Here is a 22683-nt window from a genome sequence, read left to right on the forward strand (position 1 = left end):
CTGTCCTTTGACAGCTCTCAACAGGAAAGGGAGGTTGGAGGCAGGTGCTAAAACATTGCTTTTTCAGTGGGGGCAGAGAGAGGTTTTGATGTATGTATTCAGGGACTGAAACAGAAACAGCAAATGTGTGTTTCTTTTATTCTCTGCCTTGTGCTAAAAGATAATTCAAAAGAATAAAATAAGCACATAATGTAAAGAGTTGATTTGCTTCCTACAATTTTTTTTCTTGATGACCTAACTCATACAAAAGTGTGTTTATGTTAACTTTTTAAGAAGTGTTCCTTTTGGTAGACTGAAGTCTTGTAGTTCTGCGATTGGGATTAATGTAGAATTTCCTCAGCTGTGCCTTTGCAGAGAAATTCAATGTTGATGTTTTCGTAGTTTCTATTGCCTGAATACAGCAGTTAAGGCTTTGCTTTTGAATTCAGAATAGAATATGATGATCTGGATTGTTCACAATTTTCTCTGAAATACGCATCATGGTTTGAGGAGCCATCTGAGAAGTGTACCAGATGCTCCTGGTTATTCTTAGCTCACAATGCATCCTGGTTCACAAGAAGTTTTCCAGATATGGTTGGACCTATAGTTTCATTAACAGTGAATAATAGTTTGCTAGCTTGTCTTTGGGGAGTTATATAAAAACTCTTGGAGGGTTATAGGTTACAGAATACAGAATAACAGAGTTGGAAGGGACCTTGGAAGTCTTCTAGTCCAACCCCCTGCTCAGGCAAGAAACCCTATCTCAGGGGTCGGCAACCTTAAACACTCAAAGAGCCACAGAGGTCTTAACCGGAAGCCCCCCGTTCAATTCTACAGCCAACCGGAAGTCTGGTTCCCCCACCATAGAGTCTCCTCCTAGTGCGGCATCCTTTTTCCTCTACCCGTCTTAACCAAAAGCCCTATCAATTGTGGAGCCGACCAGCGTCAGAGAGCCGCAGCAGAGGGATGAAAGAGCCACACGCGGCTTCAGAGCCACAGGTTGCTGACTCTTGCCCTATCTATACCAGTGGCTCCCAATCTTTTGAGCATCAGCGACTGGTTCTGTGGAGAGTTTTCCGTGGACTGGAGGGGGCATGGTTTCGTGTGCTGTTTGCATGCCGCAGATGGGTCGGGCAAAGGCCTGGCATGCACAGACCAGGGGTTGGGGATCCCTGCCCTATACCATTTCAGACAAATGGTTGTCCAATGATTTCTCCACCATTAGAGCACCCACAACTTCCAAAGGCAAATTGTTCCACTGAGTAATTGTTCTAATGTCAGGAAATTTCTCCTTAGTTCTAGATTGGGTCTCTCCAACCTAGGTTAGGGGACATTAGTCTGAATTTGTGCAAAAATAACATTTCCTTTAACATTTCAAACCTTTTTTTCTGATTTCCTAGCTGTTTTCATGAAGTTTTATTGGTAACAGTAGAGAAATGATTTGTCATTGCCTTTTAACAAGTTATTTTATATTTGCCAATCTGTTCTACATCCTGGGATTTCTCCGTAGACTCCTATTATTAATTTTTCATTGTTATTAAGGAAGTCTAACCAACTTAACTTTTGTTTGACAAGATCAAAGATGGCTAGATGCCGAACTTGGTATGACTTTAGTCCTATCTAGGCATATCTTTACAACTGTACACTGCATTAATTTATTCTTGCCTTCTTCTTCCATTATGCTTTTTTGACTCCTAGTTTAGCCTACTACTCTATATTTTTAGGTTGCCTTCCATCCAAGTCCAGATCAGGCCCTGTTTAGCTTCTGAGCCAGACAAGTTCAGCCAAATACAGTTATTTGCTGATTATCTGAGTGCTAAGTCTGTATGCCTACATCTTGCCCACTTATTTGATAAAGTTCCCTTTATATTAAATGATATATTGCTATTTTGAGGGGGGACCCAAAAAGTTCATCTAAACAATCCAATTCTTCAGTCTCCATGATTTTCTGGTACATTCCCATAGGCATCAGTTTAATAGACCAGTGTACTATATTCGCTTTAACATCTGCAGAAGGCTGTAGCAAATTCAGCTGTAGATTTATGTGGAAAAACACATTCCTCTGCCTTCACAATCATGGCTATATTTTATAATAGGGAAGATTAGATTTTTAATGTCTCTAAAACAAAAATGTTAGCTATTACCATCTCAGATAAAATATGCAGATGGTATGCATATGAAGCCCACACGAAAAGAATCCTGGAAAATAATTTATAATAACCACTGGAAATAATTAGTGTATTTCCATTTTTTCTTCATTGTTCACTGTCTTGTGTTTGTCCTAATTGTTCTTTGTACCCTTGTTTATCTACTGTGTCCTTAGTCATTTTATTCCCTGACAAAATACCACGACTTTTGGCAATGCACTAAATATTACCAGAATACAAATTGAAAATTAAATTTGTTTACATTTCTATTGAGTATCATATTAGAAAGTTGCATTAGACTTAATCTTATTTAAAATCTTGATTTCAGTGGGCATATCCTAATTGTGCCTTAAGTCTGGACTTTTCCAAAGTGTTTCTTTGGGAATAACTAGAATTGCGTAATTGTTAATTTGTGTGACATAATAGTAACTGCCCGCAGGAGCAGTTTTTTTTCCAATAAAGACCACAGAGTAGGTCTCCAAGGTTTGGGATTTAAGTTTGTTTCCCCAGCCAAATTAGAAGTTTTTAAAAGGTAATTAAACAATTTAACAAGATATCAAAGTCTACTTAGTCATGATGGGAAATGATACGATAGACTTGCTGGGAAACATAATTGGAAGGATAATTTCATGTCTTCATCATAAGCTGCGAAGGGGTATCTGAGAGCATTGTTGGGAACAGAATGCAGGACTGGATGGGATTTTGGTCTGATTGTCTTTTTTTCTTTTTTTAAAGCAGTGTAATTAAAGTTGGTTTGACATAATTAGTTGTGTATGGCTTCCCCGGTGGATAGCTAAGCCTCTTTTAAATCTTAGAGGCCTAGAGAATGACAGTAACCATAAGATGAATAGAACTGTCATGTTTATGGGTAATACATTGAGGTACAACCAGGGATGTCACCTTCAAGCCTTACTAACTCCCAAAGATACTCACCAGTGGATTAATGGAAGTGAAATGCTGAACTGCCCTGATCTGCTTTATGTTAAGAATAATATCCATACAGCCTAGATTTGAGGTTGTTTTTTAAAAAAAATTATTTATTTTTGCTTTCTGCAACAAAGGCTTAAACTGCATGTGGGAATTGTGTTAATTTCACTTTCTGAAAATAATTTCAAAGAGTCAAAAAATGTGCGGTTGGTTTATGAGCGCAGAAACGGAGGTGCTCCTCCGGGACGATGTCTCTCAGTCAGTTAGAGCAAGCGTAGAGCTCATTCATGCCATACTCGCATGCCTTAAATGTGTGTGGATGTGATTATCTTCCTTTAATGATATCTGATGCCATGGCCTCAATGTCTTTCAAGCTGGCTTCAGCCGTGCTGGGGGATCTGGAGGAGCGACCAGGGAAATCCCAGGATTGCTTGACAGGGGCACCGTGTGGGATAGGAACTGCATAGGCAACGTCCTAGAAGAGGCCATGAACTGCTTTGCCGAGATGCAGAGGCAGACAGAGGAGAAGTTTCGCATGTGGATAGAAAAACTCACTCGCCTGGACACCGATGAAGAAAGCAAGCAGCAACTGGAGTCCAGGGAAACTAAAGTACCCTTAGATGGCCAAAGAATCTCCTCAACTCCTCAGGCAGGGATTTTTATGCAGGTGCCATCGGATAGCCAAGGACTTCCGCCGCAGCAGCCCTTTAACTCTTACGCCAGCTGTCAAAATACCGATACGGCTTTAGAGGGTCCAGAGACTTTGAATAACAATTTCCCAACTCTCTTCCCTGAAAACGGGAATATCATGGAATCCAGCTTGAACCCATCACAAACTTAACAAGATCCTCAAGCGGCGACGGTTTAACCCAGATCTTGACTGGAAAAGCTGACCGTTATAAAACGAATAACACATTTTGGTCCCTCCTTTTAGGCTTTTTAAACGGCGTTTATTTTTCTTGTCGCCTTCTTGAGAAAAGAGATGTCATTTGGTTTTGCTCTTCCTGGCTTTCCATCAGCAGAGCTTACGAGTTAGCGAGCTTATTTTGTGTTATCTTACTTGTAGGACCAATCAATGTATTCCTTAACTGCTCCTTTTGCATGCCAGAATTGTTTATTTGTATATATTTATATATATATATATATATATATATATATATATATATATATATATATATATATATATATATATATATATATATATATATATATATATATATATATATATATATATATATATATATATATATATATAAAAGATTTGAAATTGAAAGACTCGTATACCAAATCAGTATGTCCTGTAAATATTTTCTTAAAACAAATGCTAGCATCTATATTGTGCATCTTAAACAGAATTATTATACTGCTTGCCATGTTTGGTTCTTCCATCACTTAGGGCACAAATTGGCTGATTTGTGAATTGGAAAGTTTTTGATAAACCATTCACTGTTCTCATTCGCTTTCATGCAAGTTTTTGCTTTCACAGTATATTTAGAGGACTCTTTCATTTTGTAAAAACATACTAATCCTAACGGCCAGAGGAATTTGAGAGAGAAAAATAATAGATCTATCTCTCCAAGAGTTAAATTAATTTGGGAACATTGAACGAGATTAAGTGAACATTTACTATAGAAGCATGCATAAGAACTTATACCACCTGTCAAAACAGAGTAATTTTCAGTGTAGGTGTGTTTCATACAATCAAATTGTAATGTTATGCTATCAATTCTGGACTATATTGTAAAATAATAGTGGGGTTAAGTCTTGAAATTTGGCCAGTTGTAAATTACAAATTGAAAGATGTTGTCATTTGCAGCCCATAAAATGTTATCAGACACTCATGAAATAATTCATAGCGTGATCATTTTGATTGCTCTTCTTTTAGTCAGCATCTCTTCTGCTGCATAATAAGTTCCTTCCCTGCTTTTTTAATCTTGATGCCAAATGACCATTTTACATATTCAAGCATTAACAAATATTCTCCTCCTCCTGTTGTGTGGTTTATGATTGACACCCTTGTTTTCCTGATACCTGCCTTAGGTTCCCTGTTGGTTCAGATAATGGCAAAACTTGGACTCTTAAAACCCACTTAGGCTAAGTTTTGAGGGACAATTCTATCTATACATTTAAGGCAGGGGCCTCCAAACTTGGCAGCTTTTAACACTTGTGGACTTCAACTCCCAGAATTCCCCCAGCCAGAATGGCTTACCTGGGAATTCTAGAAATTGAAGTCCACCAGTTGCCAAGTTTGAACACCCCTGATTTAAGGGATGAAAACTCTTCTATGCCCTGAGTCATCCCTGTTTCCAGAAGATGTACCTCTGGAAGCAGTAAATGGTAAGATTTTGTTTTGTTTTCCAAATATTCCTTCACAGTTTGTTTTCAGAATATTCTTTCTTTTTTATCCCATCTCCTTGACCTTAAAAAAAAAAACCTCCACATTTCCTGAACATTACAAGTAAATGTGGAAATGGTGTGTATGGACACACATAATAAGACCACAAGTAAGTGGGTTTTGCTGCATGGCTTTCTGGATTGCTGCTCTTTTCCCCCTATGTCTTTATTTTTTATTTTTAGAAACATTTTCTAAGCTCTTGTTCACTGAATATTCTTCCTAGCAGTGTTGGTTGGGATTACCCATTCAGTGTTCAGTTATTGTAATTCTTTTCAGTTTAATTTTTTTTTTCATGCCTGGGAGAGGCTATTGAGTAAACATCCCTTACAAGTTAGGTTTGGTCCCAAAAACGTCAAAAGTTCTGATGGTTCCTATTTGGGCTTTCATGTGAAAATGAATTATTTAAAAAAATAATACAAAAGTACTTTTTCACTATGCTAAAAATAAAAAAATATGTGTCGCCCAATCTAGTTAAATTTATGCCCGACTGATTCCTCTCTCCACAGTTAATGAGATCCTAAACATGTTTACTCGGAAGTAAATCCCACACAGGTCACTCAGTGCAGCTTTTTCTTGTTTTAGGATCGCAACCTAAATTTCCAATGGTAAAAATGGGTGGGGAATTAACAAATGGATGGTTTGAGTACCTCTGTAGGAGGATGCTGTGTGTTTTTCTCACGGCTGCTCCCACCACACGGAAAGCAGTCTCTGAAAGCGAAACTCCCTTTGAAGGCAGTTTGTGAAAAGGCATGCAGTGAGATGATAAGCATTCAAAGATTCAAAAAGATCTCTTAAGGTCCGTGATATTTAAAGCAATACCTTGGATGCCTGTACTTTATAGATATCTTCAGCTATTGCTCATTGATCCATCTTGTTAATTTTATCTGTGAATGTTTTTTAAGGAAAGGTTTTTTTTAAAATAAATAAATAAATACGTAAACCGGTTTCTTACCCTCTCCTCTACATAATTTACCTTAGGAGAAATAAAGCAGCTTTTTAAAAGCTGCGTTGTTTAGAGTATCTGTTCTAAAGGCTATGCAGGAAATAATATGTAAAACAAATGTGAATGGTTTCTAAAATAAGTTTGGTGTTAATAGTTTTCCATGTATCATATTGATATGGATGTGAATTTGATACCTTCCTAACCTTAAAAATGTGTACATTTAACTGGTTTTAAACAGTAGGGAATCTCTTTAGTATCTTGATGAGTTGGTTTGGTTTTTGTTTTGCCTTGAATAAAGCATCAATTTGCCATTCTTTTACAAATTAAGAATGTGTAGTGTTTATTGTATTGTAGTTACTTTGTTTTGCTCCTGAGATAACAGGTAAAAAATCTAGGATTAGGTTCAGAGGAGGTTGCCAGCTATATAGGTCTTCCCAAGCCTGCAGAGACCTTGGTTAAATTCCATTTTCTTCCCTTCGTCATGTTCTGAAACATTACAGGAGTATTAAGACATCAGATATGGTTTATTGGTAGATTTTCCCCCAATATATTATTTCTGATTGGATTCTAAACTTAACATATGAAACAGCTCCTGACATAATCTTTCCAACTTTCACCCTCTAAAAATCATTGCAAAAAATAATCTTAAAATGTAAAGATGATTTAAAGGTCATATTTGTTTTCCACAAAACCTCTGTAGCATTCCTATTGGTGCCAGTGAACTGGATTTTGTTAAAATGCTGCTATACAAAGGCACAAGTAGTCCTCGACATACAAGAGTTCATTTAGTGACCGTTCAAAGTTATCACTGAAAAAAGTGACTTATGACCATTTTTCCATACTTATGGCCGCTGCAGCCTCCCTGTGGTCACGTGATCAAAATTCAGATGCTTGGCAACTGACTCATATTTATGCCGGTTGCAGTGTCCCAGGGTCATGTGATCACCTTTTGTGACCTCCTGACAAGCAAAGTCAATGGGGAAAACCAGACTCACTTAACAACCATGTTACTAACTTAACAATGGCAGTGATTCACTTAACGACTGTGGCAACAAAGATCGTAAAATGGGGGCAAAACTCACTGAACAAATGTCTCGCTTAGCAATGTAAATGTTGGGCTCAATTGTGGTCATAAGTTGAGGACTACCTGTAGCCCAACAGTCCAAGAGTAAGGATATTGTTACTGTTTAAATCATGGTTTAGCAAAGGTCAGCTATGAAAATTGGAAGTGTCACTTCCATTGATCTCAGTTATGGGTAATGACTTCCGGTTTCAGTACAACGAGCGCCATGTTCGCTATCAGCAAATAATTCTTTTTATCAGTCTCTTCATCTATTTGTATCAAAGATTTTGTGAACATGAAAAATACAATAATTAATGGGGTACAGAAGGTCCACCCAGGTGACGCATTAGAAACAAACAAGTAGTTTGCAAGTTTGGCTCCAAATAACTTGAAATCTTATTTCTAAAGGAGAGTATATTTTCCGTACAGTCATTTTTTCCTACTTTCAGAACTCATTTTCACCAATTGTTACTGGCTCAGATTCTTGTTCTGACTAAAGGTGGAAAATGTCAAATTGAAAATGATGAGGTGTCAAAGATTTTGGGTTCATATTGGATATACCCAAATAGTATTGCAGTTATTAATAATACCCGGTGCCAGTTTACCCAGCCCTTAAATTTACTCTTCTCCCCTTTATCTCCTCCTGCAACTTCCTCTTTGTGCTTTTTTTTTTTTTGTATGGGAGCTGTTTCATATCTTTCCCTTGAGCAGCCTCAGAAGATCAAGATCATGAAAGAAGAAGACCTGGAAACCACCCCACTCCCCATAGGATAAAATGTTTGGCAGCAGCCCCGTCCAGATTTTCCTTCCTGTTGTCTGACGCTGCCAAATAGTTTTTACATTACTCAGCTTTTACAATGAAGTTGAATTCAGTAGCGGCTTACGTCTGAGTAAGTAAGTATAAGGTTGTCCTGTAAGCCACAAGTCAAGAACAACATGGAGATGCTATTCAGGTTACAGGTCCTACTTGGTTTGTAGTAACCCAGGAAGATTTATTTCATTGAGTTGGGTTCATAGACAATGTATTGTCTTTGCCGTTATTGTCTTGTGTGAATCCAGCCAGAGGGACTTGAGTAACTGGAAGAGAGCACCCCGCATGGTTCATTCCATTACCAGTTGCCTGGTCCTGTCAGAGGTAGGACTTTTCTAGGAAGCAAGTCCGGTTTATGATGAAGTCTCCGTGGCCCAGTAAGAAATGTGATCCCAAAAAGGAATTGGAATCCAGGTCTTATCCTATTGAGAAGTGTTTTTTCCTATTGCCTTAGCTCCCATACTTAACTATTAATTGTTTTAACTGTGATTTACTAGTGAGTTAGAGTGACTGGTCACATGTCACAAGAAACTGCAATTCAGAGTAATTTTGGCTTTGTATCATTGCCGCTGTGGCTCAGTGGTTAGAATGCAGTATTGCAGGTTACGTCTGCTGACTGCCAGCTGCCAGTAATTTGGCAGATTGAATCTCACCAGGCTCAAGGTTGACTCACCCCAGGCAGGTAAAAGGAGGACCGAAATTGTTGGGGCCAATAGGCTGACTCTGTAAACCGCTTAGAGAGGGCTGTGAAGGCACTATATAAGTCTTAAGTGCTATTGCTATTGCATGAAACTTGGCATAACTTGTAAGCTATGGCTTAGTGCAATGTATGAACGAATCCAATTGTCCTACTCAGGAAACTATCATACAGTTTATATACAAAGCTAGTGTTTGGGTTCATGCATAACACTAATCCATAAAATGGTTTATAAATTACAGTAGCTGGGATGAACAGATCTTCTGAATGACAGGTTAATAAGCGTAAATTTATTAATACTATCCGAGTGCTTCAAGAAAAATATACTGTTTCTGCTTGTGTTAATTATGTCATCCTAATGGGACGCGGTGGCTCAGTGGCTAAGACACATAACTTGTCGATCACAAAGGTCAGCAGTTTGGCGTTTCGATTCCCTAGCGCTGTGTAACTGAGTGAGCTCCCATTACTTGTCCCAGCTTCTGCCAACCTAGCAGTTCGAAAGCATGTAAAAATGCAAAGTAGGAAAATAGGGACCACCTTTGGTGGGAAGATAGCAGTATTCCGTGTACCTTCAATGTTTAGGCATACCTGCCACATGACCACGGAGATGTCTTCAGACAGTGTGGGCTCTTCAGCTTTGAAACAGAGATGAATAACACCCCCAGAGTCGGGAACGACTAGCACATATGTGCAAGGAGAACCTTTACCTTTAATAATTTGTGTCTGAGTCTTTTTTTTAAAAAAAAAACCTGAACAAATGTGAACATGAACAGTTGTTAAATCTCAAGTTCGATCTAACAGAGGCCTCCAGATAAAAATATTTCCTAGTTCCTAATAATGTTATTCGAGGTGCCCACTTCATACTCAGATTTTGAGTTTGAAGTGGGCAAATCACTAACACTCCCCTCACTCTTTTCCCCAATATTTAATATTTCTCAAAACTCAATATTTAATATTTTTCATGGATTTGTGTTACCTGTGTACCAAAGGTAAGGCTAATGGCAACTGCAGTTTCAAAGCAAATTTAACAGCTAACCATAATTTAAATTTAATGCAGTGCAAAGTTTCCTTCAAAAAAATAGGAAGTATTGGAGAGCACAGATTTCCGGAAGCATCAACACAGAATTTAATATCCTAAGTAAGCAGAACCCTCAAGATTGCACATTTTCTCTCTCTCAAATATCAACACATCATGTGCACAGTGAAATCGGCAGCAAATGCATTTAATTAATAAATAAATTACTGTTCAAAAAACCCCTGGTAATTTATGAAAATGCATTTTTATTTTAACCTTAGCTAGGCAGCTGCCTATAACTTTCGCTTCCTATCATCATTTTGATCATGTGACCAAGGGGATGCTGCAACGGTTGTAAGTGTGAAAAACAGACATAGGTCACTTTTTTCAGTGTCGTCGTGATTTCAAACCATTACTTGAATGGTTGTAAGTCGAGGACAATCTGTAAAACGAGCAAAAAATAACAGGATCCATGACAGCAGTTCCCTTTTGGTACAGGTAGTCCTCGACTTACGACTACAATTGAGTCCAATATTTCTGTGGCTAAGTGAAACATTTGTTGAGTGAATTTTGCCCCATTTTACGACCTTCCTTGCCTCCGTTGTTAAGTGACTCACTACGGTTGATATGTTAGCAACGTGGTTGTTAAGTGAATCCAGCTTCCCCATTGACTTTGCTTGTCACAAGGTCGCAAAAGAGGATCACAAGACCCCAGGACACTTCAACAGTCATAAACATGAATCAGTTACCAAGCAACTGAATGTTAACTCCATGGGGATGCTGCAGTGGTCATAAGCGTGAAAAATGATTATAAGTCACTGTTTTCAGTGCCATTGTAACTTTGGATGGTCACTAAGCGAGGACTACCTGTAATTATCACCCAATTCCCCTTGATGAGAGGTAGACTTCCATTTTAGTTCTCTCTTTCCCCCCTTCCTTCCTGGCATGTTTAATTATTTGAGACCTTTCCTCCCAATGAATGGCTGATGATTAGACAGAGATGCCCTAATTTAGTTGCATGGACCCACAGGACAAGTGGGGGGGGGGCAGTCCATCCCCTGCAGATATTTCCTCACCTCTGAACAGCTTATGGTCTGTAAGCTGCCCGGAGTCCTTCAGGATTGGGCGGCATATAAATATATTTAATAAAATAAATAAATAATAAAAAGGTAACCAAATAACAGAGGTAGAAGGGACCTTGGAGGTCTTCTAGTCCATCCCCCTGCTCAGTCAGGAGACCCTATAGACCAGGTTTGTCAAACTCAAGGCCCGGGATGGGGGGGGCAGATCCGGCCCGCAGGATGCTTAGATCTGGCCCGGGGAGGGCCACCCTGTAAACTGCGAAGGGCCAGCCGGCAGTGCCTCTGCTAGCGAAAAAGGAGTTTGGGCGGGCTTGTATGGGGCCCTCCCGAGCTTTGTTTTCACTGGCAGGGAGTTGCAGGAGGCCATCACAGCTGAAAATGGAGCTTGCAAGGGTCACAGGCAGCACTCCCAAGCTCCGTTTTCACTGGCAGAGGGTTGCAGGAGGCTGTCGCAGCCCAAAATGGAGCTTGGGATCCAGTTTTCTCTCGCAGAGCATTTGGGCCACCACAGGCACCCCTGACACGAGTGATCTTGAGCTGGCCATGCCCCCCCCCCCCAGCCTCCCTGAGGTCAAACACAACCCTGATGTGTCCCTCAATGAAATCAAGTTTGACACTCCTGCTATACACCATTTCAGATGTGGTTGTCCAGTTTCTTCTGGATCTCTTATTAATCTATTCTTTTGTTGTCTGGGAAGAGAGAGCGTTTCCATCATCCGAGGGAATAAAGAAGTAAAGATTCAGTCTTTCTTTTAAAGGAGATAAGCTGATAGCCCGGCATTGCTGGGTATTTATTTAATAAATAAACGGGAAGTGGGAAAATGTCTGGACCAAATGTAATTTCTAGAGTTGGATTTTCCCCCTTACCAGAGGGAGCCCCCATGTGGAGTACTGTGAAGCTGTTACCATGGCAACTCCAGTGCACTGTACAGTAGAAGCCAGAGGTGGTATTCAGCAGGTTCTGACCAGTTATGGAGAACCGATAGCGGAAATTTTGAGTAGTTCGGGGAACCGGTAAATACCACCTCTGACTGGCCCCGCCCCATCTAGTCTTTGCCTCTGCCTCCCGAGTCCCAGCTGATCGGTGGGGAGTGAATGGAGATTTTACAGTATCCTTCCCCTACCATGCCCACCAAGCTAGCCGCCCAGAGTCCTACGGGATTAGCCGCCCAGAGTCCTACGGGATTGGGCGGCATATACATTTATTAAATTGCCAATTGCCAAATTGCTATGCCCACCAAATTAAGCCCACCAAGCCCTACCCACAGAACCAGTAGTAAAAAAAAATCTCACCACTGGTAGAAGCCATTTTACGGCAGTACAGTAGAAGCCATTGAAAGGCACAACAGGCTGTATCTTAACAGAACACACATCCCTAGGGGTGTCAGGGGTGTCTTACCCCCCCACAGTATTTTTCTCCAGAGAGTAAGTCATCTGTGTACCAAGTTTGGTTGAAATTGCTCGAGGCGTTCCAGAGTTATGTCGGAACATACATACATACATACACCCTATGATATAAAGAAAAAGAAAGGTAGGTAGGTAGGTAGTTATGTAGATGTAGATAGATATAGATAGATTAGACACCTTTGAAGGGAGTCCAGCTGTAAGACGTGAAAGTTATACAGGTAGTCCTCAATTTGGTTCGATGATCTTTCGAACGGAAAAAAAGTCACGACCGTTTTTCACACTTAAGACTGTTACAGCATCCCCGTGGTCATGTGATCAAAATCCAGAAGCTTGGCAACTGGCACGTATTTATGACCCAGGTCACATGATCACTTTTGGATCACTTGTGACAAAGTCGTGGGAAGCCACATCCGCTTAATAAACTGTCTTTCTTATTTAACAACTGTCTTGCTTAGGCAGTGGATATTTGGGTTTTAATTTGGGTCAAAAGTTGAGGATTACGTGTATGAAACCTCCATTTTCAGTGGCGATATACCACACAGCATTTTTACTCTGTGGAAATCAGCAGCTGTGGAATGTTCCTGCTTTTATGCCTTGTTTATGTATCTCCAGGAAGGTAGCCTAGATCAGTGTTTCTCAACCTTGGCGACTTTAAGTCCTGTGGACTTCAACTCCCAGAATCCCCTAGCCAGCACAGCTGGCTGGGGGATTCTGGGAGTTGAAGCCCACAGGACTTAAAGTCGCCAAGGTTGAGAAACACTGGCCTAGATGGTTTCGGGATGTTACTCTTACTTTCCTCCCATACTGCTTTTATTTTACCCGCCCCTCCTCTTCCTTACTGGGTTTATATTGAGCTCTAATCTCGCTCTTGAATCAGAATAACCAGAATAGAGCTGGAAGGGACCTTGGAGGTCTTCTAGTCCGACCCTTTGCTTCATGCAGGAGATCCTACACCATTTCAGACTTAATGGTTGTCCAATCTCTTTTTAAAAGCCTCCAGTGATGAAGCACCCACAACTTCTAGAGGCAAGCTGTCCCACCGGTTAATTGTCCTCACTGTTAGGCAGTATCTCCTTAATTCCAGGTTGCTTCTCTCCTTGATTAGTTTCCATCCATTGTTTCTTCTCCTGCCCTCTGGGGATCCTGCTCTTCTTTGTGGGCAGCCCCTCAAATACTGGAATACTGTCATCATGTCCCCCCCCCCTAGTCTTTCTTTTCTCTAGACTGGCCATACCTAATTAATGCAACCGTTCCTCCTATGCTTTCAAATGTCTTCTCCCTTTGCACTTTGTATTCATCAATTTTAAGTTACAGAGACTGGTACAGAGACTCAACCCCAAGGCCTTGTTTTCTCTTTTTGGTGAAGTGGTAGTTTCCTTTTTTTATTCTCTCCAGAAGAGTTGTTTCCTCCAGCGAAGTGGGGAATTTTCATCACATGGTGCTTTTCTTGGAAATGCAGGCATGAGGGCTGTAAGTGCAGCAGGAAGGGGTTTTTTGGGGGGCGGAAAGACCTCCTTTAGGTTTCCTGAATAATTTTATGGGCACCATAAAGCTCAACATATAAACATGTGGAAGACTAATCAGCTTCCTTCAGCATCATCATGGATTTCTCGCCCCCACCTTCCCCAACACTCTGGCAGCTTTTCAGAGGTGCCAGAGGTGGGTGGCCCATGAATTAATAACCAGTTCGCCTAGCACTGAAAATGTGAGGTCGCGTGCACGCTTGCTTCACTCGTGTGTGCACCATCCACACGTGCCCAGCCTTCCACGTGTGTGCTGCTCTTGCACATGCGTTTTGCGCACTTGGGTGTGACATCAAAAGCAAGGCTAAGCATAGGACCTGCAGGGGGCAGATGGGGAGGCCTACCTGCAGGTCGCAACTACCAGTTCACCCGAACTGGTCCGAACTGGCAGCAGCTGACCACTGAGAGGTGCCCTTCAAAAGCCAACTAGACTTTCTTGTTTGTTTGTTTGTTTGTTTCAGTTGCACCACCCCCAGCAAATGTCAACCAATCTTATCTCAGACAAACACCAAGGATTTGCATTTCCTCTTTTGCCTATAGAGCCAGCTCTGACCCCTACATAACCCCTACAACAATCAATAGAATACATATTCCTGCACAGGAACAGGAAGCTCAAGTGCAAAGCCCAAGAGAAGGCATAAAAGCCACCCGCTCTCAACTCCATGTGGTCAGTTTTAGCTTCTCATTCAAGAAGCTTTGTGACATTCATTTCAGCTTTCTATCCTGCAAGAAATGCGCCTGACTTATTCTGTGCAGTAATTAAAGCATATTAAAGGAGGCCTCATTTTAGCCACTTTCAACATGAGAGGAACAGCAAATCCGAAAAAGTTGGTTTGTGGTTCTGGCTGAAGGATATCGGTTTGAGAAAGTGCTCATCCAATACATTTCAGGATCACAGGATCCAATCCCATGCTTGGTTGTTCAAAATAGAAATAATAGAAATAAATAGAGTTATTTTATGGAAGTACGCATGGCATGGTAGCATTGAAATTGAATATCACAAAGGGACCATTCACACGTAAATACCAGTGGTGGTATTCAGCTGGTTCTGCCCAGTTCTGGAGAACCAGTAGCGGAAATTTTGAGTAGTTCGGAGAACTGGCAAATACTACCTCTGGCCCCACCCCCATCTATTCTCTGCCTCCCGAGTCCCAGCTGATCGGGTGGAAATGCGGATTTTGCAGTATCCTTCCCCTGGAGTGGTGAGGAATGGAGATTTTGCAGTATCCTTCCCCTGCCATGCCCACCAAGCCACGCACACAAAACTGGTAGTAAAAGAATTTGAATCACACCACTGGTATATACGATTCTCTGTAAACAAAAGCTTATTGGTAAGTTTCCTGCCTAAGTTTCATTGAACTCTGTTTTTTTTTTTAACTCTAGGAACATTTATGCAGAAAAATCTTGTGCCAAATACTCCAACTTTGTGTTCCTCTGCTTTCCTGTTTTCAGTTTATTTGCTTCCTGCCAGGAGAACCTTAAGATTTGATCATATTTTCATCTTTCTTAAGAGTCAGAATTTTTAAAAAGCAATATTTTGGTTCCATTCGCAGCGCGAAGGCATACATTTTGATTTCTTGTTTTAATGAAAACTTGAAAAAAAAAGCAGTGGATATATTTTCTTAATAAGTCTTATTGTTCAGCATGTAAGTTGTCACTGTCTCATGTATGCTAAATTTAAGCTAAGCTATAAGGTTTGCTGTTTGGAAGTGTGGAAGATACCAGAGTTGGCGCTACAGATAGCAAGTTTATGCTTGTATTTCCTACTGATGAAGATTTTCACCCAAGTTATTCTCTGGGTAGGTGATCAGAATATCACTCTGCATGTATATGCATTTTATTCTACATTTTTTGCATGATTATACATGTTGGAGTGGTACAATTTTGACTTGGTTCTTATTGTTAACTAAGCATAATTTGACCTCCATAAATCTGTTTGATTCTCCTTTGGACAAAACCAGTGCTGATAATTAAAGGCAATCCATTGAGAAATTGATAAAAGGAATTACGAACAGCACCGTCATTGGTTAGGTAATAAAACAGTCAATATTGTACTTAACCCTCGTATCTTCTGCACTTAAAACTTTTTTTTTTAAATCGATCATGGAATGTCCGTTGAAGCCGAGTTGCAACGAACCCTGATGACTGGTCGAAGGGAGAAATAGCTTTCCTTTTCCATGTTACTCAAACCTGCAAAAACCCCTCTCCAACCTCAAATAATCACCTCGATATAGCTGCATGCAACATCTAGACAGTGAATATTGACATTTCGATTTGTCACGGCTGCTCCAACAATTTGTAGTCATCAGCGTTCATTGCAAAATCATTGTTTTCCATCCTCACCAACCCCATGCCTTCTCATATTTAACCATTCATTTATCCTTTTAAGTAAAGTGCTGTCATTTTTGAACTGCAAATTTTCAGAAAACAATGTTTGGAAGAAGTTAGATTTGACTCCTTTTGTGTAACTTTCTTCAGCATAAATTGCAAAACTGATTTCAGATGTTCTATGCATAACGTAGACATAACATAACACAGAACAGGGACGCGGTGGCTGAGGGGCTAAAATGCTGAGCTTGTCGATCAGAAGGTTGGCAATTCAGCGGTTCGAGTCCCTAGCGCCGCATAACAGAGTGAGCTCCCATTACTTGTCCTAGCTTCTGCCAACCTAGCAGTTCGAAAGCATGTAAAAATGCAAGTAGAAAAATAGGGACCACCTTTGGTGGGAAGGTAACAGCGTTCCGTGAGCCTTTGCCATTTAGTCATACCGGCCACACGATCACGGAGACATCTTCGGACAGCGCTGGCTCTTCGGCTTTGAAACAGAGATGAGCACCGCCCTCTAGAGTCAGGAACAACTAGCACAGATAGTGAGGGGAACCTTTTATGTGTAACTTGTCTCAGAGTCTTACCTGCCAAACATTTTAAAGGGCAAACTGTGGATTAAAATTTTAATTCTTTGTTTTTTAAATTCATCAGCTAGATGAAACGTCAATGTTTAGATGTCCAAATATATTTTTTCTCCTGTGTGTTGCTTGGAGAATCCAAGCATGGGTTCAACTTCAGTTTGTCTTCCCAGTGACTGAGTTATTTTAGAGTCTTTAGCCACGCCTCCTCGGCTTGACTGCCCCAGTTTATCAACTCAGTCAAGCCCTTAAGTGTGACTTTGACTCTCTCCTCAGTTCCTGGGCAGATAAATCGAATTTGAACTGATGACGCTTGCAGTGTCCTGGATTCATGTGATCCCCTTTTGCAACTTTCTGACAAACAAACTCAATGGGGAAGCCAGATTCACTTAATAACTGGATTACTAACTTATCAACTGCAGTTATTCACTTAACAACTGAGGCAAAAAGAAGGTCGTGAAATGGGATGAAATTCACTTAACAGTTGTCACACTCAGCAACATAAATTTGGGGATCAATTGTGGTCGTAAGTCAAGGACTACCTATAAAAGAGCCCTCGTGATGCATTTATTTAGAATGCAGTATTGCAGGCAAACTCTGCCGACTGCCAGCAGGTTGATCTTGAACGGCTCAAGGTTGACTCAGCGTTCCATTCTTCTGAGATCAATAAAATGAGGACTCAGATTGTTGGGGGCAATATGCTGACTCTGTAAACCACTTAGAGAGGGGCTGAAAACCAACATGTAGCGATATATAAGTGCTATTGCTATGCCACGGTGGCTCGCTGGTTAGAGTGCAGTCCTGCAGGCTACTTCTGCTGACTGCTGGCTGCCTGCAAGTTGACAGTTCAAATCTCACCAGGTTCAAGGTCAATTCAACCTCCCATCCTTCCAAGGTGGGTAAAATGAGGACCCAAATTGTTGGGGGCAATAGGCCGACTCTGTAAACCGCTTAGAGAGGGCTGTAAAGCACTATATAAGTCTTGTGCTATTGCTATTGGTAACAAAGAAAAGACTTTGGTTTGAACCAGTAGATCTTCAAACCTTCAAGCTCTTTTCCTACAATACAGTTTATTCTTCTGTCATCTCTAGTTATATCAGATTGAAGTTTTCCTTACATGCAATACAACAGCTGTTCTAATGTTAAAAGTTGTTTTTAAGCAGGCAGTCTTCAGCTTACGACAGTTCGGTTATACTGACCGCTCCAAATTACAATAGCACTGAAAAAAAGTAATTCACGACCGTTTGTTTTTTTTCATATTTGTATCCTTTGCAGCATCCCCCCACGTGGTCACGGGATCGAAATTCAGACGCTTGGCAACTGACTCATTTATGACGGTTGCATGTCCCAGAGTCATGTGATCCCCTTTTGCAACCTTCTGACAAGCTAAGTCAATGGAGGAAGCCAAATTCACTTAACAACCGTGTCACTAACTTAACAACGGCAGGGATTCACATAACAAATGTGGCAAGAAGGGTCATAAAATGGGGCAAAATTCACTGAACAACAAACTGTCTCGCTTAGCAACAGAAATTGTGACCGTAAATCGATGTCTTCCCGGTGACTGAGTTATTTTAGAGTCTTTAGCCACGCCTCCTCGGCTTGACTGCCCCAGTTTATCAACTCAGTCAAGCCCTTAAGTGTGAATCAATATGAACCCAATACTGTGGGTCTTTTAACACGTAGCGAATTCCCTAAAATGTTTGTCAGAGGCAATTCCCGGCTTTGCGCTGGGAGCTGTTTTATGCGAGGACACCAAAAAAGCTATGAGTAAATGTTACTACTCCCATCTCCAATTTCCTTTAAGCGACAGCCAAGTGAGGGCGGATTCTCTTGAACAGCAAAGAGGCTTCCTCTTCCATTATCTACAAAACCGTTTTATTAGGTCCTCAGAAGGGTGAGGGTTATACAGTGGAGACAGCTGCTGGTTTCAAATATGCATTTAAAGAGGCAGGAGAGGAATTTATGGAAGTGATTATAAGCCATTGTTAAGCATGATGATTCATTGCCAGTTGCTGGAAAGCAACAGCGGAGGAAGGCCACACGAACTCTTATCCTGCATGTGTGCTTCCAAAAAGGAACTTGATTGTGATGGAAGGCAACAATGCTGGACTTTCAGATCCATCTTAAATTCCTCTCTAGTCAAGGGATCAATTTGATTAACTGGTATGCACATAAGTCGGGAGTATCCAGCTTTGGCGACTTTACGATTTGTGGACTTCAATTCCCAGAAGTTGGGAATTGAAGTCCACAAATTGTAAAGTTGCCAAGGTTGGACTTCTCTGCTTTAAATGCTTCAAACTTCTTAACAATACACATATACCAGGGGTGGGTTTCTCGCCCCGTTCCAACCGGTTCGTGGTGCGGCGCACAAATGCGTACTAGCGTCTGTGCGATGCTCCAGCTGCTCCTGGAGGATCGTGCAGGCGCTGTATGCATCCTGCGCATGCGTGGAAGCGCAGAACTCGTCAAAACCGGGTAAGGAGTGGGGGCGGGCGGCTGGGCCCTTCGCCGTTCCCGGAAGTTACTTACTTCCGGGTTCGCCGACCAACCGGTTCGCAGGGACCGCTGTGAACCGGTTGAAACCCACCCCTGACATATACCTATAACCAGTGGTGGGATTCAGCCAGTTTGCACCTATTTGGGGAGAACCAGTTGTTAACCTTCTAAGCAGTTTAAAGAGCCGGTTGTTGGAAGAAATATCATTTTGTTTTTTCCCACTTTATAAGGCTAATCCTGTAAGGAAGGCAGGAAGGAAACATTCTGGTATTGTTTCTAGCCTAATCTTTATTGCCCTGCTTACAGAAACTGCCTCTTTGGTTAACCCTCATTACATTGTCACAGCTAAGGCGAAGCGCCCATCAATGTGAGTGACATTGAGTTGGCCATGCCCACACAGTCACATGATCACCGAGCCATGCCTACCCAGCTGGTCATTAGGACAGAGAACTGATTGTTAAATTATTCAAATCCCACCACTGTATATATAACATAATGCCTTATGCTTCAGATCGAGGAAAACGTGTAATAATGGGATCTGGAGTAAATGAAATAAATAGAAAATGTCCACATTCTTTTTGAGGACTATCGTAAGCTGAGCCCTGATTCCCCAAATGGGTTAATGAAACCTCAAAGCGATTGATGGCCTCTAGCGATATGATGGCTAGGAAGTCTCAAGTTCACATTAAGTGACATTGGGAATAAAAAGAGTAAAGGTTTCCCCTGTCCAGTCGTACCTGACTCTAGGGGGCGTTGCTCATCTCCATTTCTTAGCTGAGGGAGCCAGCATTGTCCGAAGACACTTCCACGGTCATGTGGCCGGCATGACTATACGCCGAGGTGCATGGAACGCTGTTCACTTCCCACCAAAGTAGTACCTATTTATCTACTTACATTTGCATGTTTTCGAACTGCTAGGTTGACAGGAGCTGAGGTAGGAACGGGAGCTCATCCTGTTGCATGGCTCCCAGGTCTTGAACTTGGTCCGTCAGCTTTCTAGCTCAGCGTCTTCAACCGCTGAGCCATTGTAACCCTTGAGATTAAAAAATCATCCTTCAGCCTAATTTCCTTTATAGGATTGTTCTGAAAAGAAAACTGGAGGAAAAAATGTCCTGTATTTCATTGGGAATTCCCGGAGAATAATGTGCATCTAAATAGACTTACGGTATTTTTTTGGAGTATAAGATGCAATTCCCCCCCCCCAAAAGAGGGTGAAACTTTGGGTGCGTCTTATACACCAAATGTAGTCCCACCCACCCGCTGGCACTGCCCCTTTGGCCTCTGCCTCCCAGCAATTTGTCTCCTTGCAGCAAACAGCCTGTTTTAGTTTTAGCTTCAGCACAACTTGTTTAGCACAAGCAGCTGATTGTCGTTTGGATCGGCCTCCCAACTATCAACTTTTTCAGGCTGCAGGGATTGCCATTGCCTATTGCTGCCTCTGCGCGCCCCAGTTTCCACCCATTCCACCTGGAACGGGCGGAAAATGTGGTGCGCAGAGGCCGAAAACAGGGCACGTGGAGACTGAAAACGGAGCGCACAGAGGCGGCAATAGGCTATGGCAATCCCTTCACCCTGAAACAGCTGATGGTCGGGAGGCCGATCCAAGCGACAATCAGCTGTTTGTGCTAATCAGGCTGTGCTGAAATTGACACTGCAACATGCTGTTTGCTGCAAGGAGGCAAATTGTTGGGAGGCAGAGGAAGATTTTTTTCCCTTGTGCTAATCAGGCTAAACTGAAACTGAAACAGGCTGTTTGCTGTTTGCTGCAAGGAGGCAAATTGCTGGGAGACAGTTTTTTTTTCTTGTTTTCCTCCCCAAAAGCTAGGTGCTTCTTATACTTCGGAGCGTCTTATACTCCGAAAAATATGGTGATTTTGGATTTGGTTCAGATATGATTGTTATAATTTGGCAACCCAGACTATCTCCATGTTTGCAATGCTCACTTCCTTCCTTTGCTTCCTGATACCCTGAGATAGCTGGTGAGCCAACAGCAATGGCTTCCAAATGAGCAAACTGAAATTTTTTTGTGTAGTTTTAAGCCCATTTCAAACGGAAGTTTCCAGTTCCAATTTTGAAATAAACTATGACAAATAGGAACGCAAAATATGCCTCATTTGGACAGGAAGGCCATTTTCTGGGCAAATTCCCAGAAACCAAAAGATGCAGAAGAGAAGAATACATGATCTTACGACATATTTCTGACAGCGAATTTGGCCGTCATCTGAATTGGACCACTGACTTTGTGTCACAAAACCAGTGCCCCCTTTTTTTTAAAAAAATGTTCTCCCTCTTTTGTATTAATAGACATTGTTACCAGCGGGACTAGTTTGGGAATAGGCCTGTTATGTGTTCTGCTTCAAAATTTCATCTGGGATTTTGTTTTATAGTCCTTCCATACTAAACAACAAATACTGCAACTTGGGGGGAAAAATGGGATCAAATTTTTTTGGAAGAGTGGGTAGATGAATGACCTGGAAAAACGATAATTTGACCATTATTTGTATTTTAAGACTGGAAGATGTCAGTTCGACCATATGAAGTGTTAAATATCAGGGTTCTATTTTTCTAAACGTTACACTCTAAAACCAAAATAGCATGCAGGTATCAGAATGTATTCAGTATAGACATATATTTGAAATTAGATTTAACCAGCCATTTTCCAAACAGATATGCCTACACTTTCTTTTAAAAAAAAAGAAAGAAATCATCTTATCTAATTCCCGTGACAGGATTAGGGATCTATGATTTGATGGGAAGGACAGCTGTCTGTTTCATGTATTCATTTCCTAAGTTTTTATGTTACGTATTTTATTCATGCGTGTCATTGCAACAGTTCATATTTGACGTACCGTTTATTTTGAAATGCTTACATGTTGGGTTCACAGCCAAGGCAGTAAATCTTTTTCTGTGCGTGTATCTTGCGGTGTCGTCACTGATCTCTCTAGGTTTCCTTTCCTTTCCAGATGGACCTCCCGTCGTGCCCCATTACGATATTTCGGACACAAACTCTGACCCAGAAGTGGTGAACGTGGACAATCTTTTGGCAGCTGCAGCCGTTCAAGAGCACAACAGTTCCGTCGCTAACCAGGATGCTGAGCCTACTTGGAGGACGAGAGGGCTGCTGGAAGAGCTGAATGCGGAGACAAGTGGGTAGAACATATTTCATTGGTCTTGCTAAGATCTGATGCTTCCCCTCAAGGTTTACTTCTCTTTCTATGTGGAATCCTGATCTAGATCCTCTACTAATACCTGTGTGTTGTGGCACTAATGAGGAGGTTGGGGAGGAACA

At 41.3% G+C, this 22683-nt stretch overlaps 1 protein-coding gene across 5 annotated transcripts in view; it reads left to right on the top strand.

Moving 5' to 3' along the window:
- The window catches only part of ARK2N (arkadia (RNF111) N-terminal like PKA signaling regulator 2N), a 63992-nt gene that overhangs the window by 25272 nt on the left and 16037 nt on the right, over positions 1 to 22683 (top strand). For 2 of the 5 annotated variants that reach the window (XM_087715284.1, XM_087715286.1), the window contains exon 4: positions 22340 to 22540. In XM_087715284.1, coding sequence (XP_087571410.1) covers positions 22340 to 22540 — 201 coding nt within the window. Of the gene's footprint in view, positions 1 to 3427; positions 4113 to 22339; positions 22541 to 22683 lie in introns of those variants that run through there. The other 3 variants (XM_087715285.1, XM_087715287.1, XM_014055244.2) reach the window with 2 other exon arrangements.

The sequence above is a fragment of the Thamnophis sirtalis genome, unplaced genomic scaffold (assembly GCF_051295495.1).
Source record: "Thamnophis sirtalis isolate CommonGarterSnake01/CBP01778 unplaced genomic scaffold, rThaSir2_p1.2 scaffold_5, whole genome shotgun sequence".
NCBI classification, from domain to species: domain Eukaryota; kingdom Metazoa; phylum Chordata; class Lepidosauria; order Squamata; family Natricidae; genus Thamnophis; species Thamnophis sirtalis.